Here is a 15,510-nt window from a genome sequence, read left to right as displayed (position 1 = left end):
ATTAAACCATTAAATATTTATTTTTGTAAGTGACATTAATTATCTTGTGACGAAAACCAAGTGAATCCAATCACAATTAAATTATAATGTTTGAACGGTTAAACTCTTAAGAAAAAGAGTTGTACTCTAATTAATAATTATAGTTTTTGTTTAATAATAAGCGTTTATCCAATAATTAATATCAGAGCTAAACGATCATGAATTTGATTTCTAGTAAAATGGATAATTATAATTTTTGGCCTAATGATATACATTCAATCCAAAAAATATGTCCTTTTAAGTCTTGGGTAAACGTAGCAAGAAAAAATAGTATTGTTTCTTTACAGTGAGATTCACAAATTCTTATACAGAGTACACCCAGAAATTGAAGGTTTTTGATTGTATTACTCTTGAAATCTCAATCTCTGTTATTTCTGACAGATATATAGCAACAAAGTTTTGCTGATCAAGAAGATCTTCATCCTTAAAAAATGCTACCTATACATCCTTGAAGAAAGCAACAACACCAATGAAAGAAAGGAAAGAGAAAAGAACATTATTACCAACAGATTTCGTGGACCCACTTTCTGAGATGATCTTGTCTTCTGCAAAAACATCATCAGAGTCACGAAGCCATTCTGGGTGGAAGCAAAATTAATTAAACGAATGGAAGTAGAGTAAAAGAAAGACTTTGAGCGTGTCATAGATGAAGGCTCTCACTGCACTCTTTTGCGTGACATAAACACTTCAGCCCTACACCACAGTTGCCATAGGGCTTTTCACGCTCTTTACAAAGATCTTCCACATGATTTGGCACATCAAAGGACATCCATGTTCCCAACACATACCCTTCAGCTTCGCCATTTGAGGAGCTTCTATGCATCCAGCTATAATGAGAGCAGTTCAAATGTTTAGGATGAAAGTCCTTGTTAAACTTTTGAAGATCCTCAATAACTAAACATGAATTTGGATTCTTCTCTTGCTGTTGAATCCTAGAAGAAGTTGAAGCAGCATGTCCACAGTTATGTAGCAAGCCTTTGCCATTTCGGATAAATGGTGGAATGGAATCTATTGTGCTTGAACAGTTGAAAAGAAGGAGTGAGTTAGGTTCTGGAGGAGAATGAAAGCCTGCAGTAACAGCCAGAGGAGAAATATAATGGAGAGAAGAAGAACAAGGGTGAGATATGGTTAGTAATCTAGCATTATAGTCAAGTGAAGAAACTTGGAAAAGTCCAATAGATGTTCTCAAGTAGAGATTCTGAGATCTGCATATGGTGATGTTGCTTAATAGGGACATAATAGAAGAATTTGGATTCAAGAAATGTGATTCAGTTTTCCTATCACTGCAGTAGTTGGTATGATTATGCTGTTCTATAGGAGTACATAGTGTGGTATGGAAGACGAACAAATAATAGAGAATTTGAACTTTGTTGAATGTCTTCATGTTCATCTCTTTTCCCTATAAATGCAACTCAAGAGGCTTCAGTTATCAAATTGTGAGTCATGTGGGGTATTTTATCTCCGAGGATGACACTATATAACAATGCATAAAAGTGGAATATTGAGAATCTTCAGCTTTTGAAATCAAGTTCCAAGTTGGCTCCATGTTAATAGCTGAAAAAAGGTCTTACTGCTTTTTTGTGGGAATCATTGAGCTTATATTTTTGTGATCTGCCATTCCTTTTGACATGGAAAACAACTAACTTGCATCAAGCTATGCATGTTCCGTACCATTGATTCTCATTCTCTGAGATGTAAAGTTGGCTTTTTCTATTTATGCTTCTTTAGGTAAAGCTGGTGATAATATAGTCTGTGTATGTTCTGGTACACCTGATAGTCTAACATTACTTATGTTAAATGCCAAATACTACCTCCTAGAAGTGTTTATCTATCAATTATAAGGCAAAATAGTTCATTATAATTCATAATCCATAATACTACGGGTTACAAATCGCATGAGATATTGCAGTAACAACAACTCATGGCAGAACTACAGATAGAGAAACACAAGCAAAAACATACACTAAACAAATTTGAAGAGGGTTTTTTTATTGGTGGAATATTATGTTGAGGATCATGCTGGGGCCTTGACAAGAGTAGATGGGAAATCCAGCAGCACAATGTTCTCAATTGCTGCTGAAAATGTTGTGGAGAACTCCACATGATTTGGATGGCTTTGAAATGCAGCGAAGTCTTCTTTCTTGTTGAATGTCATTAAAAAGGCATGAGTGAAACCTTGTCTCAGCACATCTAAGCTTTCAATGTCCCTTCCCCTTTTCAACATAAACGCAATCAAACACATGAGAATATCAGTATCAGAGCCAAATACAATAAACCAAAATGGAATTTTGTCAATTTAGAATCTCCATAATATGATTCTTTCAAGCATCAGAGATTCAGTTCTTATCAGATTTGTGTGTATGAAAGAACATTCATCTGAAAGAAAAAAGAAACCTCTAAAAGATAGTTTATGAAAACATTATGTAATAAAAATATAAGATTTGTATTCATGTAAACTCGTCTAGATATATCAGATATTCAATGTATTTATATAGTTCTCGAAAGTACTAGGTAAGAAAAGAGAAAACATACCATTCAAAGGACTTGACAGCATCAATCTCTGAGACCAACTTCTCCATCCCTTTGGTGAGCTCATCGACTGCCACACCTTCCTTGAACTTAACAATTACAAAGTGTTTGAATTCCCCCATTGCTAGCATACCACAAAGCTTGTTCCTTTAAGCCAAATATATATTCAGAATTTAGCTCACGTTCTTGATCTGCTGTTTGTCAGAACCCCATGACTACTTTCATTGCTATAGTGATAAATTTGTAAAAGAAAAAAGAAAAGTGACAGGAGACAGCATCCACAGCTGAATCTAAGGAAAGGTACTGATACTTTCAGCTTTAGACCCACCAATGCACATCTTCTTTCCATGGCATAGTAAAAATTGTGTGGTTCCATTGTCGTGGCACATGAATGGGGTCCTTGGTGTCATCAGCCTAGACATGTTTGAGTGATAATTGGCCTCATTTTGAATCACAGAACATCATGATTATACATGGAACAACTTTTCTTTCTTCACTAGCTTTTTCTTTTGTGCTATATGTGTGCAGAAAAGTGGTCTGATACAGCTTCAACTTTTCTCCATGTCCTTAGCATGTGCACCGTCTACGTAAATTATTGCCCTTGGATGGATCTGCTGTTTATCTGCTTCACCTTTACAAATTTCACTGTCTTAGGAACACAATTATGTTTTAAATGTATACTCAACAATTTAAACTGTTATACAAATTTCTTTTTTAATTATTCATCAGCTTAATCAATTCATATAAATTAAACCTCAGATAGAAAGAGATACAAAGATCAGAAAAATGTCCAGTTTCTCATCTTAAATTTGGATGCTAATTAAGTCTAGCATGACAGAATATATATTGAGTGAAATTCTTTAAAACAAGCTTATATTAAATTACAACTTTACTGTAAGTACCACATCGACTAGATAAGGTCAAATTATAAATTATAATATACAAGAGGTACAAACATTACTTTACATTATGGTTAAGTTTAAAAATCTATTTCTGATGGTATCAAAGTCATGGTTAGTATTAATCAACTTTAAAAAATTATGATTTTGTGTTTAATATTTAGCTTTTTTGTTTAGATTTACATTATTTAGCTCTAACTTATATGTTGTAAGCATTTAAGTTTAGGTATAATGATTTTTAGCTTTGTTTTCTCTAACTTTCTTTTATGATTTGGACCAAGTCTTACATGAAAGTTATTAAGGTTAATTATCTCGAAACTATATCCTGGTGTGATGAAACCAATCGAACCAATATTTGAAATATTGATAATATTCAATTATCTTTAATATAAAATGAATGGACGCATATATTTTTTTAATTGTAAGAAACATGAACCTACCTCTAAGTATATTAATTATAATTTTCTTTTATATTTTAATCTTATTTTGACTATATTAAAAGAGGAAAGGGTAGTTAAACTTTGACTTTAGAAATTGTGGGACTATTGGGTATAGGGAGACATAATCTTAAGGTATCATGAATAACAAGTTTGGTTTCGTAGACGACCATGCTTCCTGGATGAAAACGTTGTAACAATTTGGTTTTATTTTGAATCAATCATCTAATTTCTCTAATTTTTCCAGTTTCTTGATTTCTTCAATTTCTTTATTTATTAAAATTCTTGTTCTCAAGACTCTTGATTCTCGTTTTCAAAATTTTCATTTTTTAAAGTTCTCAATTTTCTCAAGATTCTTAAATTTCTTAAGATACTCAAATATCTCAAAGTTCTCAAGATCTCAAAATTCTCTTAATTTTACTACTTTTCAAAAATATTACTTTTAAGTTGAGCTTTTATAATCTCCATGCCCAAGGGTGTTAGAGATATCTTTGATATCTTCTTTCAATTTTTGTGATGATTTTCTATTACTTGTATATCTTTCTTTTATATTCAAGCATATATTTTTATTATAAAACAACTAAGTTCTTATACTTTTAATAAAATATTTTTCTTAGTTTTTTATCTTCTTTGTATTTTATGAAATACTCAATGCATCTTTGAAGCTCCACATGACAAATGAGGTATTTTTCTCTTTATCAAAGTTAATTTTAAATTATTTAAAAGTTGTGATGTACAATTATAATTTGCTTGTTTAATATGATATTATAAATTATATTTGTACTAGTTAGATGTGGAAGGATAAATGTGTGAAAGATGTGTGAAATCAAATTATTGAAGTTAGTTAGCAAAAAATAGTTATTAATCTTTCCTTGTATAATTATAAATATATTGTATGCATTATGAAAGGTCTATAAATTACGAAATTTATTATAATCACATTGTTTTTTAACTGTGATGCTTGAGTGTTAATATAAGTAGAGACAAATAAACATATTTCCTCAAGTATATTCTTTGATCAAGATGAATAATATTTGATTTTTTAAATTAGAGTTGAAAATAACATAAGTATTGTAGTATACCCTGGGTGATAACTCCTAGAGGAAATAAGGTCGGACCATCGGTTAAGATGAAGGGGCCCAGAAAGATGTGGGACGGTCGGCTAAGACGGAGGGGCCCAGAAAGATGCAGTTGGGTAATCATTGTTAATCGTTAGAGATCAATTAATGTTACCAGAAACAGAACGTATCGTTTTAATGACCAAATAATGAGCAATAGGAAAGAAAATATATGGCATTGATATGATATTAATTAGTGGTTAATGGTTGTTACGATGATGACTCGGGACTATAAGTAAAAGATTTAAGTCCAGGTAAAGACACATTTTTCTTGAATAATCTTACCTCGATCTCCTGGAAAACTATTCTGACTTGAGCGTCGGAGTGTTTCTTGCAGGGGACAACCGATCGGTACTGTGAAAGGAGCTTTGAGAAATGGAAGATCGGATCGACAGAACCAGGAAGCGAGAGAAACCGCAGTCTCGGACCCAGAATACTAAAACAAGTATATAAATATTCAACCATTCTTTTCCTCACACTTATTTTTATAATTATTTTTGTTTTATTTAACAAATTACTCATAATTTATTAAATAACCCGTTATTTCATTTATCTTAATATCATTTCATTTTGAAAATTCTTAATCATTTTCAACTGTTGTTTGACTTTTTTTAATATTTACAAGATTAGTTCTACGTTTTTATCTTATTACAATATTGATTAAACATTTTTTTTTGTTTGTAAAGTCTTGTTGAAATTATGTATCAAAGGAAACACAAATATCAATCTTATTAAATTAAATAGGTTTTGAATATGGATAAAGTTTCTTTAACAACCAAAATTTGTCAACTTTTTGACAACACGACGTGGCAGAAGAAAATTGGTTCATTTTTAATGTTACTTTTCCAAAATGAAATGTACGTTGAGGGTATTTTGGGAAGGTAGAGAGAAACTGGTTTTCTCCTTTTAACAGTTTCATCTGAGGAAGCAAACATTTATTTTCATTTGCGGTCCCACTCTCTCTCCCTTGCCCATATCTCTCCACCATTGGTCTCAATGGTCTCACTCCCTCCTCTTCGTCGTCTCTCTCTCCACCATTGGTCTCACTGTGTCTTCACCAGAATCTCACCGAATTGTTTCTCTGTCTCGCTCTTCCTCTCCATCGAAGCATATTTTCCCTTTTCTTCGTCTCTTCCTCTTTTTGTTGGCAGCTTTTTCTTGTTGTCATCTCCACCGAAGCACATTCGGCCTCTTCCCCATTGTCTTGATGTCCATCAAGGAGTAAAGGTGTGTCCTTTCTTTAAGGTTTCGGCTTTTCGCAATGTCAAGATTGGTAGCACCAATGTAAGTAACACTACATTTGTTAAAAGACTTTATGAATGTGTTGATGGTTTCGGTGTTGTGGTAATATCTTTAAGTTGATTGTGTTGATTTCAGGAGGAGTTGCTTGGATTTAAACAAAAATATGTAAGTGACTGGATTCTAGACAACGACAACGTGTGAAGAGAACAAGTGTTGCTAGACTTACAATTATTATAGGATGTTGAGTTGTTGTGTAGAGATTTTGATTATATGAGAGTTTTAAACCTTCTTAGTATAGAAAAAGACATTAAAAATGATGGATAATATGTACTTATTAAATATTATATCAATAAAATTTCAATTTTGATTAATACAATTTCAATTTTTTTATAGTTTTTCTGTGTTTTTGGCGAGTTTTTCCACTTTTTGTGACGAATGATTGAGTTTATTAATCATGGTTGGTGTTTACTTCACCAATTTACACTTGTTGAGAAAAATTGTGATTTAGGTGCTTTCATGTAAGTTAGATGAGCTCCATAAGCATTTATGTCCATTTTCTGCCCTCGTAATCGATTACAAGGGTCTTGTAATCGATTACCAGAGGAAAAATGGTCATTTATGCAGAACCTTCAACTATACTCCCCACACTCCCCAACTCTGTTTTTCCTACCTTTATTACTGCTTGTTTTGCTCCTAACTTTCTCCACCGAACTCCAAATGAGTTGATTCTTATTTTGTTGGAATCTAGACTCAAAGAGTTTTCAAATGACTACAAATTCATAATTTTTAGACCACTGTACTAGGTGCAATTAATTTCCCAAAAATAACGTTTTTTAAGCTTCTTAAATGAGTTTAATTTCAAGTTATTGTTTCATGTTTGTTATTTTAGATGAGTGAGTGAGTTTAATGGTCATGAGTGGTTATTAGTGCACCAATGAACATGTTAGGCCATTGAATTGTTGAGAAACAATGTCATTTAAGTGCTTTCATGTAAGTTAGATGAGCTACATAAGCATTTCTGGCCATTTTCTGCCCTGATAATCAATTACAGGGGTCTTGTAATCGATTAATAAAGAAAAAATGGTCATTTCTACAGAAACTTCAACTATACTTCCCAGCTGGATGAACAACACTCTCCAACTCTGTTTTTCTGATCTTTGTTGCTTGTTTTGCTCTTAACTTTCTCCACCGAACTCCAAATGAATTGATTCTTGTTTTGTTGGAATCTAGATTCAAAGAGTTTTTCAAATGACTACAAATTTATAATTTTTAGACCATTGTACTAGGTGCAATTAATTTCCCAAAAACAACATTTTTCTAAGCTTCCTAAATGAGTTTAATTTCAAGTTACTGTTTCATGTTTGTTATTTTAGATGGGTGAGTGAGTTTAATGGTCATGAGTGGTGTTTAGTGCACCAATGAACATGTTACTGTGCACAAATTTTAAAAGGAAATTTCAATAAGTAATAGATATGTGAACAAGAGGGAAAAATATACGTATAAGATAACGTGCTGTCAACTTTGACCTTTGCTCACTATTTTAATCATAACTTTTTCCACAGACCTCCAAATGATGTGGTTCTTTTTTTATTAGAAACTAGAGTCAAACATCTTTCCAACGACTACTAATTTGAAATTTTTGGACTTCTGAGTAGGTACAGTTAATTCCTTAAAGTTAACGTTTTACATATTCCTGTCAACTCTGACCTTTGTTGATTGTTTTGCTCTTAACTTTCTCCACCTAACTCCAAATGAGTTGATTCTTTTTTTGTTGGAATCTAGACTCAAAGAGCTTTCAAATGACTATTAATTTGTAATTTTTGGACATCTGAGTAGGTAGAGTTAATTTCTTAAAGTTAACGTTTTATATATTCGTGTCAGGTTTGACCCTTGTTGGTTGTTTTGCTGATAACTTTCTCCACCGAACTCCAAATAAGTTGATTCTTGTTTTGTTGGAATCTAGACTTAAAGATCTTTCAAATGAATATTAAATCATAATTTTTAGACCACTGTACTAGATGCAGTTAATTTCCCAAAAACACGTTTTTTTAAGCTTCCTAAATGAGTTTACTTCCAAGTTATTATTTCATGTTTCTTATTTTATTCTATTTTATTTTATTTCTTTATAAACTTTCAACCATCAACCATGACCAACACGAGTTATCCATTGAAAAAAATGGACAAAGACAGCCTAAAGCACAGAAAAATCACCATGGGGAGTCACGTTCTCCCAATTGGGGAGTGACTTGCAAGTTTTTGTTCAAATAGCCATTAAGCCACTGGTAATCGATTACAGACACCATGTAATCGATTACCAAGGCATGTATCGGCTTCAAGTGTTGAGGGACTTTAACTAGCTTGCTGAAATACTCACATGGGGTCTTTGCTCCATAATAGGTTGGGCAAAGATGAGTTTTGATGCACTTGTAACCATCAACCATGACCAACAGGAGTCATCCATTGAAAACAATGGACAAAGGCAGCCTTAAGCACAGAAAAATCACCATGGAGGGTCACATTCTCCCAATTGGGGTACCTATTAAGCCACTAGTAATCGGTTGCAAGCACCATGTAATCAATTATTGGAGCATCTCTTGGCTTCAAATGCTGAGGCACTTGAGTTACCTTGCTGAAACACCCACATGGGGTCTTTGCTCCAAATGAGTTGGGCAAAGTAAGTTTTGATGGAGGTTAGAGAGAAAACCGAAATGAAGAGGGAGAGAGAAATGAAATCTGAATTGAAAATGAAGGGTGCATAGAGGAATAATTTCGAAATCTCAAAAAGGTAAATTTGTCTCTCTTTTCACCATAGCGACTGCAAAAAAAAAATCCTACAACCCAAGCTGATATGTGACCATTGTTAAATTGTTATCAAATTATAGTTGTTAACCTATCGCGATCCTTTGAATAAGACATTTTATTATTTTCAATCAAGGTCATCTAGCCTTGTACAATTCAAAGGTTTTGAGCATTGTTTATATATTAAAAAAATAAAAGAAAAATATCCTATCCTTCATTAATAATTTAAAAAAAAAAACAAAAAAACTGTTCACTTCGATATAGACTACGTTTTATGTTTTATGTATAACGATAATTTATTATCATAATAATTTCACATATAAGAAAACTCAACCACTAAAATTAACATTGTATAATCGCAATATATGAAATAAAATATAAAAGACAAAACATTGAGTGATAAAAAAAATTAAGACAAAACAGAAAAAAATATATGTTACCTTACAACAAAAATATCAACAAATTCAAAGATAACAACAGGACTAAGAAACCTAATTAACAAATGGATATGATATTAAAAAAAATTAATAAATTTTTTATAATAAATTATATGTCATTATTTTATTATTTTATTATTTTATTATTTTATTAACGGACAAATTATAAGTTATTATATAAGAGTTGTAAAAAATTGTAAAAAAAATTGTTAAAAACATTTTCTTTTTTACAAATTATTCTAAATAAAATTATTACCGTTTAGAAATTCAAATCATTAAATGATTATTTTATTTTAGTGAGCTTCGTAAAAGTGGTAAAGTAAAGTGTCTTCGTTCAGCTTACGTCATTTTCTGAAAATGGCTTTTGGGTGCATCATCATTGCCATCTATCTCTTTCATTTTGATTCATTTTTAACCAAAAATAAAATGTGATACATATTTTATGGGGATTTTATAAGGTGTCTTTAGGTTTTGGACGGAAAATTCATATCTATTTTATTTTCTTCAATACTGTGGTCATATATTTAACATTTTTATATTTAATTATAAAAAAAATATCTACTAATAGCACGTTGAATTTAATAAACATGATTTTTGCATATAAATGTTTTTCTTAAAGATATGTCTCCTCATACAATATGCAAATATATAATTCAACTCTTCAGATATTCTAGGTGTCTTAAAAACTTACCAATAAAAAAATTGAATTGATTTAAACTAAAATTACATGATCATTTTCATATTGAAATAACATCTTTATATAAATTTTGTTATTTTTCTTAGAGTTTCAAATACAAATTAATTTACTTGAATAAAAAAATACTGTAGTAAATAATGAGAATGAAGGTGAAGGAGAACAAAAACAGAATGGAGTACAGTAATTCTATCTATATTTTTTCATGACAACTTCTTGTGAGAGAGGAAAAGGAATGAAAAAAAGAAGAATATAAAAAGTAAAAAGAAAAAATTAATATAAAAACGTTTTTAAAGAAAGTTTCTTTCGTCATTAAAACAAATGATTGAACGCGCTAGCTGAAGTTTCTTCCCTTTCTTTTCTTCCTTTCTCGCAAGCACGAGCAGCGAGAGTGCTGTGATGGAGGTGAGTGGTCAGCAAAGACGTGGAGAGACGCGGCGAGGCGCGGCGAGGTCGCATCCGACAGCGGCAGCTCTTCCGCGAAGATTCAAACTCCGACTTCTTCGATGGTGACGACTGCGCGAGGACGTTGATCATTCTGATTCGCGATGCAAGTTTCCTTCTCCTTCTTCTTCCTCTGTTTTCGTTTGAGTTTTAGGGGTTGCCTGTTTCGTATAAGAACGTGAGTTGGGTGCGAATGGGGATGCAATGACGGATGAAGGCGGCGGTGGCGCGTTGCGAGGAAGGCAGCAGCGGAGTGAATCGTTTTTTCATTTGGCATTTTAGGGTTTCTGAAATTGAGAATTGGGGAATTAGGTTTTTCATTTTCAAATTTGGGGTTTCTGTTCTTGTTTTTGCGAGTTAGGGTTTCAGCTATTCATCTGATTTGGGGGTTCCAACTTTGTTATCTGAGTTTGTGAATTGGGAGACAGGGATTTCATTTCAAATTAATTTTTGGGCTTTTGTCTTTGCAATCTTGATTTTTTTTAGTTTGGGGGTTTCAAATTAGAATCTGGAATTGAAATCAGAACCGAGGCATAAAGGTGGCGAAAGAAGAAAAAAAAGAAAGACCCTACTACCTCGGTTCAGGTTCCAATTGAGGCAGTAGAGGGGGACAAACTAACTCGGTTCAGATCCGAGGCAAAAAGTCTACCACTTTTTGTCTCGCCTGGATATACCTCGGTTTAGGAATCGCTGCCTATGGGCGAAAATAACTGTTGTCGGTTTTCCTTACTGCACTAGTGTAGAACTCTTAGAGAGAAGGTAGAGAACTCTAGAAAAGTGATTTCTAGATAGATGGTACGTCTTAAAATAATAAAATTTGTTTATGACAAAAATATTTATAATAAACTTATTTAATATTAAAATAACCGAGTCTAACTATTTTTAGACTACCACTATTTTTAAAATACCCATTTATGGGAATTTACACAAAAGAACATATACTTTAACTTAACCTGCTTAAATTTAATTTTATTTATATTAATTTTTTTAATATGTAATTTTGTTGGAATTATATTTTAAAATTAATTTTTTTACAGAAATAAAAAAAACTATTTGTGTAACAAAATTTATAAATAAAAGAAGGAAATGTTTTAAAACATGACCAGTAACAACTAGGTTGTATTGTTACCGTCCATCCCGATATCTAACATATCCTCTCCAATTTAAAAAAGAAATGTTAATTATTCTAATTGGGAATTTTTTTTGATAAAATAAATAAAATTTAAATTTTCTTTTATAACAAAAGTGTATCTTCCAGTTTGTGGACGCAGGGTAATGGTTCCTAAATTGTGCACATGAAAGTGTTATTTATGCATAATTCATTAATATAAATAAAAATTCTCTTAAAGAAAACAAATGTAATGATAAAATCATTATTTAAAAAAAATATCACCGATTTTTAGTGATAATAACTGACGAGAAAACAGTTGACTTAGTCAACGTTGACGTTAATAAAATGTCAAAGACGTACACATTCAAATTTCAATGACTAAAAAGGTCAGGTCAACGGCACACGTGAAGTTATATTATTAACAACTAAAACGGACACGTGGAGTTATATTATTAACAACTAAAACGGGACCACCAACGTGAAATTGGTTTTTGATTTGGAAGTGTTTGAATTATTTATTTATACACACACACACACACACATATATATATATATATATATATATATATATATATATATATATATATATATATATTTTAAGAAAATTGTGTCTTTTTTCTTTTAAAACTATTTTTATTTATGAAAAAAAAAACACACTTTTCATGTAATATTTTCTGTCGTTGACTTTAAGGTTCCATTCTTGAAATATCATTCATTATTTTTTCATCAAATTGGGATTTTATTCCATGAATAATCTCCATGCAAAAAACATGTTTAACTGCCATTGCTATTATAATCATTATGTGTTTCATATTTCTCCATAATCACATACTCATTTATATTATTATATGATAAAAATTAATTTAATTATATTATTAAGTTTTATTGAGTTGACACCATGGTTAAATAACAAGTCAAACTCATTTGTCGAAATTTCTCAACATTGACAATCATCAGCGGCGTTGACATTCATCATAGTATTTCGTAAGAAAAAAAAAAGTGTTTCGAACACCAATTTAATGTGAAAGTTTTCCTATTTCCATGTTCCACTTCTTTTTTTTCCTTTGAAGTCAGAACCATTCCCACCATTTCATGAGTCAGATTTCCATAATGCTTCTTTACACAACTTTAATGATTTCGAATTCTGCTTTAATTGTCTTCAAGCATAAACTTTTTTTCCAAAAGAAAAAAAAAAGTATCCAGTTGTATGCATATATATATAAAGTAAAATAAAAATAACAGAAATCTGTTAAGACATTTAAGAGAAATCTCATATAATATAGAAGATAAATTTTGAAACTTCTACATTCTTAAATTTTAACAAGTGAAAAATAAATTTTAAACTATTCTACTAAACTATACTTAATTTTATGTCTCAAAACAAATTATTTTAAAGAATAAAAAGTTGCAACGTGTGTCATACTCCCCTATCATTGTCGGATACGAGACTATAACTAATGTTCTGTCATATAAATGTCAATTAACATTTAAATTCTTTCCAAAATAAACCAAATTTTAGACTTAAATAAAATTCAAGGTCAATATATTCTACAAATTAATAATTATGTCTTTTTTCTGTTAACTTCCAATCTTTGCCATTAACCAAGTGACGGAATTTGATTCGTTAAATGTGTAGCACGTGTTCCTTGCGACCTAGTTCTGTAGCTTATCTTTCTCGATTTCTATACATGTTTGGTTCAAAAGACATGAAATTGTACTACTCTTCTTGGTCTATATATAACAACATTATTCCTTTTCACCTCGTACTCATCGTTCATCAACAGTTGCCATATTAAACACACGTCAACTGTTTCATTCTTCATCACCATGGATGTAACCATGAACAATGATGACTACTCTTTCTCTTCATCACCATCATCCACTTCTTCTCAAAGCCAACTTTGCAACCCGAATTCTCCATCGGATAATTCATCCTTCCCCTCACAAAAACCAGAGTTGAGTTCTCACAAGAGGAAAGCTGGGAGAAAGAAGTTTCGAGAAACACGGCATCCGGTGTATAGAGGAGTTCGTCAGAGAAACGGTAACAGATGGGTGTGTGAAGTTCGTGAACCCAACACCAAATCAAGGATATGGCTCGGAACATACTCTGCACCAGAAATGGCAGCTAGGGCACATGACGTGGCTGCCCTAGCACTTAAGGGCACCTCTGCATCATTCAATTTCCCTGATTCGGTTTCTCTTCTTCCAGTTGCAAATTCATCTTCAGCTGCAGATATTAGAGCGGCTGCAGCACAAGTTTCCGAGGTTTTTTTACCGGCCAACCCTTCTTCGTCCTTTACAAGGGTTGAAATAGAAACTAACCCTTGTTCGGTGGAGGGTTTTGTTGATTTTGCCAAGACAGTGCCTAATGTTGAGGAGTCCAACGAATCAGTGTTTTTCGACGAAGAGGCAGTTTATAACATGCCAGGTTTGTTAGATAGCATGGCTGAGGGTCTTCTCATTACTCCACCTTCTATGAAGAGATTTGATTGGGACGAGGTTGATTGTGAAACAGACCTCACTCTCTGGACATATTAACAACATCAGACTGCAGATTCTAGATAGCATGTAACATTTCTGTCTCGTTATTCAGAGGCTTAATAGGTATAAGTTGAGCATTTCTGGTTTACCAAGAGTTTAGCTGGTTAGAAATTTAGTTTGCGTTACAATTAGAGAAAAGAGTGGAAATAATAATGACAGACAGCTCCAAAGAAACTCAAATTTTCAAAAATGTCAGATTCTTCACCACCATAATATAGCAGGCAATGTTGTTGACAAAGATATGACAACACAAATAATAATAACTAAACGCAAATCATGGATAACAAGGCTGATTGTAAGACCAAGTTGGCCAATCTAAGTGTGATTAAGTAAATAATACATATTTGGATGTGTGATTACATATATCTAAGAATTTACTTATTTTTTAACTAATTTTCATGTGGTAATTAGATTATGTTGCATGAACACTTTTCAATTTTCCGACATGCATGAGACATCTGATGAAATAATAATTTTATTCCAAATTCTTTCATATTTTAAAATAAAAAAAGTTTAGTAGAAATTGGCATACCATAGCTAAATTTTGAAACCGATTTTAGAAATGAAAAGATTTAAGCACTTAGAAAAACTGAAAGTCATAAAAAGACAAGGTTTTAAGGAGGGGGAGCTTGTGGTTATTACTTACCAAGAAAACAAGGTGGTCCTCTGCAAGACATGGCCGGTTGGATTAAGTCCTCACATGTAACTATCCAAACTAGAAGCATATTTATCATTAATAATAGCGATACTATTTTATCGCATAATCATACTAATAGATTCAATAAAATTTAATCTTTAATTATTTCATGTTGGCATTTATATTTATATATAAAGGTTCAAAATATTTATATATAAAACATTTTATTACTTATACCTGTTTTCTTTTATTTTTCTTTATATCTTATATCTTCTATTGTGGGTAGACATGTGTATTGGGCTTGTCTAGCGATGGTCTTGATAAAATAGTTTTTGGTCATATATACAAATAGGTAACTCTAGCACAATGACGCTTTCTGGAGTGTCACCGTTGAAGTTCGGGTACGTTGCAATGACACCATGACGCGTTTTGGAGAGTCTGGGTTGCTTACATTGTTGCAGCACTCCCATTGTTGCAGTTCTGATTTTTTGAGTTATAGCTACGTTCAAAACACTCCCAGGTTCTTGTTAATATGTTGTTTAATATTTTTTTATTCTTAATATGTTGAATTTTTTATTTATTT

The 15,510-nt window shown here is 31.9% G+C and overlaps 3 protein-coding genes across 4 annotated transcripts; 1 reads left to right on the top strand and 2 right to left on the bottom strand.

The window, feature by feature from the left end:
* Window positions 1-279: 279 nt before the first annotated feature.
* On the bottom strand, window positions 280-1,733 carry LOC124831009 (uncharacterized). Of its 2 annotated transcripts, none has more exons than XR_015780106.1 (2): window positions 670-842; window positions 280-584 (listed from the first exon to the last, which is right to left on the bottom strand). XR_015780106.1 is itself a non-coding variant. In XM_047304892.2 (2 exons), the coding sequence occupies exons 1-2, from the start codon at window positions 1,427-1,429 to the stop codon at window positions 478-480; spliced, it is 837 nt and encodes a 278-aa protein (XP_047160848.1). In that variant the 5' UTR covers window positions 1,430-1,733; the 3' UTR covers window positions 280-477. The 2 variants fall into 2 exon arrangements, 1 of the variants encoding a protein (XP_047160848.1); XM_047304892.2 differs by having other exon boundaries at window positions 700-1,733.
* Window positions 1,734-1,870: 137 nt separating this feature from the next.
* Window positions 1,871-2,828, bottom strand: LOC124831010 (Stress responsive A/B Barrel Domain-containing protein). The gene is made up of 2 exons (XM_047304893.2): window positions 2,572-2,828; window positions 1,871-2,252 (listed from the first exon to the last, which is right to left on the bottom strand). Exons 1-2 carry the CDS (start codon window positions 2,697-2,699, stop codon window positions 2,054-2,056), a joined length of 327 nt encoding a protein of 108 aa, XP_047160849.1. The 5' UTR covers window positions 2,700-2,828; the 3' UTR covers window positions 1,871-2,053.
* Window positions 2,829-13,545: 10,717 nt separating this feature from the next.
* On the top strand, window positions 13,546-14,535 carry LOC124831018 (dehydration-responsive element-binding protein 1B-like). Its single transcript, XM_088093084.1, has one exon. The coding sequence runs from the start codon at window positions 13,577-13,579 to the stop codon at window positions 14,285-14,287; it is 711 nt and encodes a 236-aa protein (XP_087949210.1). The 5' UTR covers window positions 13,546-13,576; the 3' UTR covers window positions 14,288-14,535.
* The last annotated feature ends 975 nt before the right edge of the window (window positions 14,536-15,510 follow it).

The sequence above is a fragment of the Vigna umbellata genome, chromosome 6 (genome assembly GCF_029865625.1).
Source record: "Vigna umbellata cultivar VRB3 chromosome 6, Vumbellata_1.0, whole genome shotgun sequence".
Classification (NCBI taxonomy): domain Eukaryota; kingdom Viridiplantae; phylum Streptophyta; class Magnoliopsida; order Fabales; family Fabaceae; genus Vigna; species Vigna umbellata.
Note: the sequence above shows the minus strand (reverse complement) of the source record. Positions and strands in the feature narration are given on the sequence as shown.

Excerpts from the sequence above, each read along its gene's own strand:
- LOC124831009 (XM_047304892.2), bottom strand. The coding sequence starts at position 1,429 with ATGAACATGAAGACATTCAACAAAGTTCAAATTCTCTATTATTTGTTC. Across the intron at positions 585-699 it reads ATGTCACGCAAAAGAGTGCA|AAGACAAGATCATCTCAGAA; the intron begins GTGAGAGCCTTC and ends ATGTTTTTGCAG.
- LOC124831010 (XM_047304893.2), bottom strand. The coding sequence starts at position 2,699 with ATGCTAGCAATGGGGGAATTCAAACACTTTGTAATTGTTAAGTTCAAG. Across the intron at positions 2,253-2,571 it reads GCTGTCAAGTCCTTTGAATG|GGGAAGGGACATTGAAAGCT; the intron begins GTATGTTTTCTC and ends TATGTTGAAAAG.
- LOC124831018 (XM_088093084.1), top strand. The coding sequence starts at position 13,577 with ATGGATGTAACCATGAACAATGATGACTACTCTTTCTCTTCATCACCA.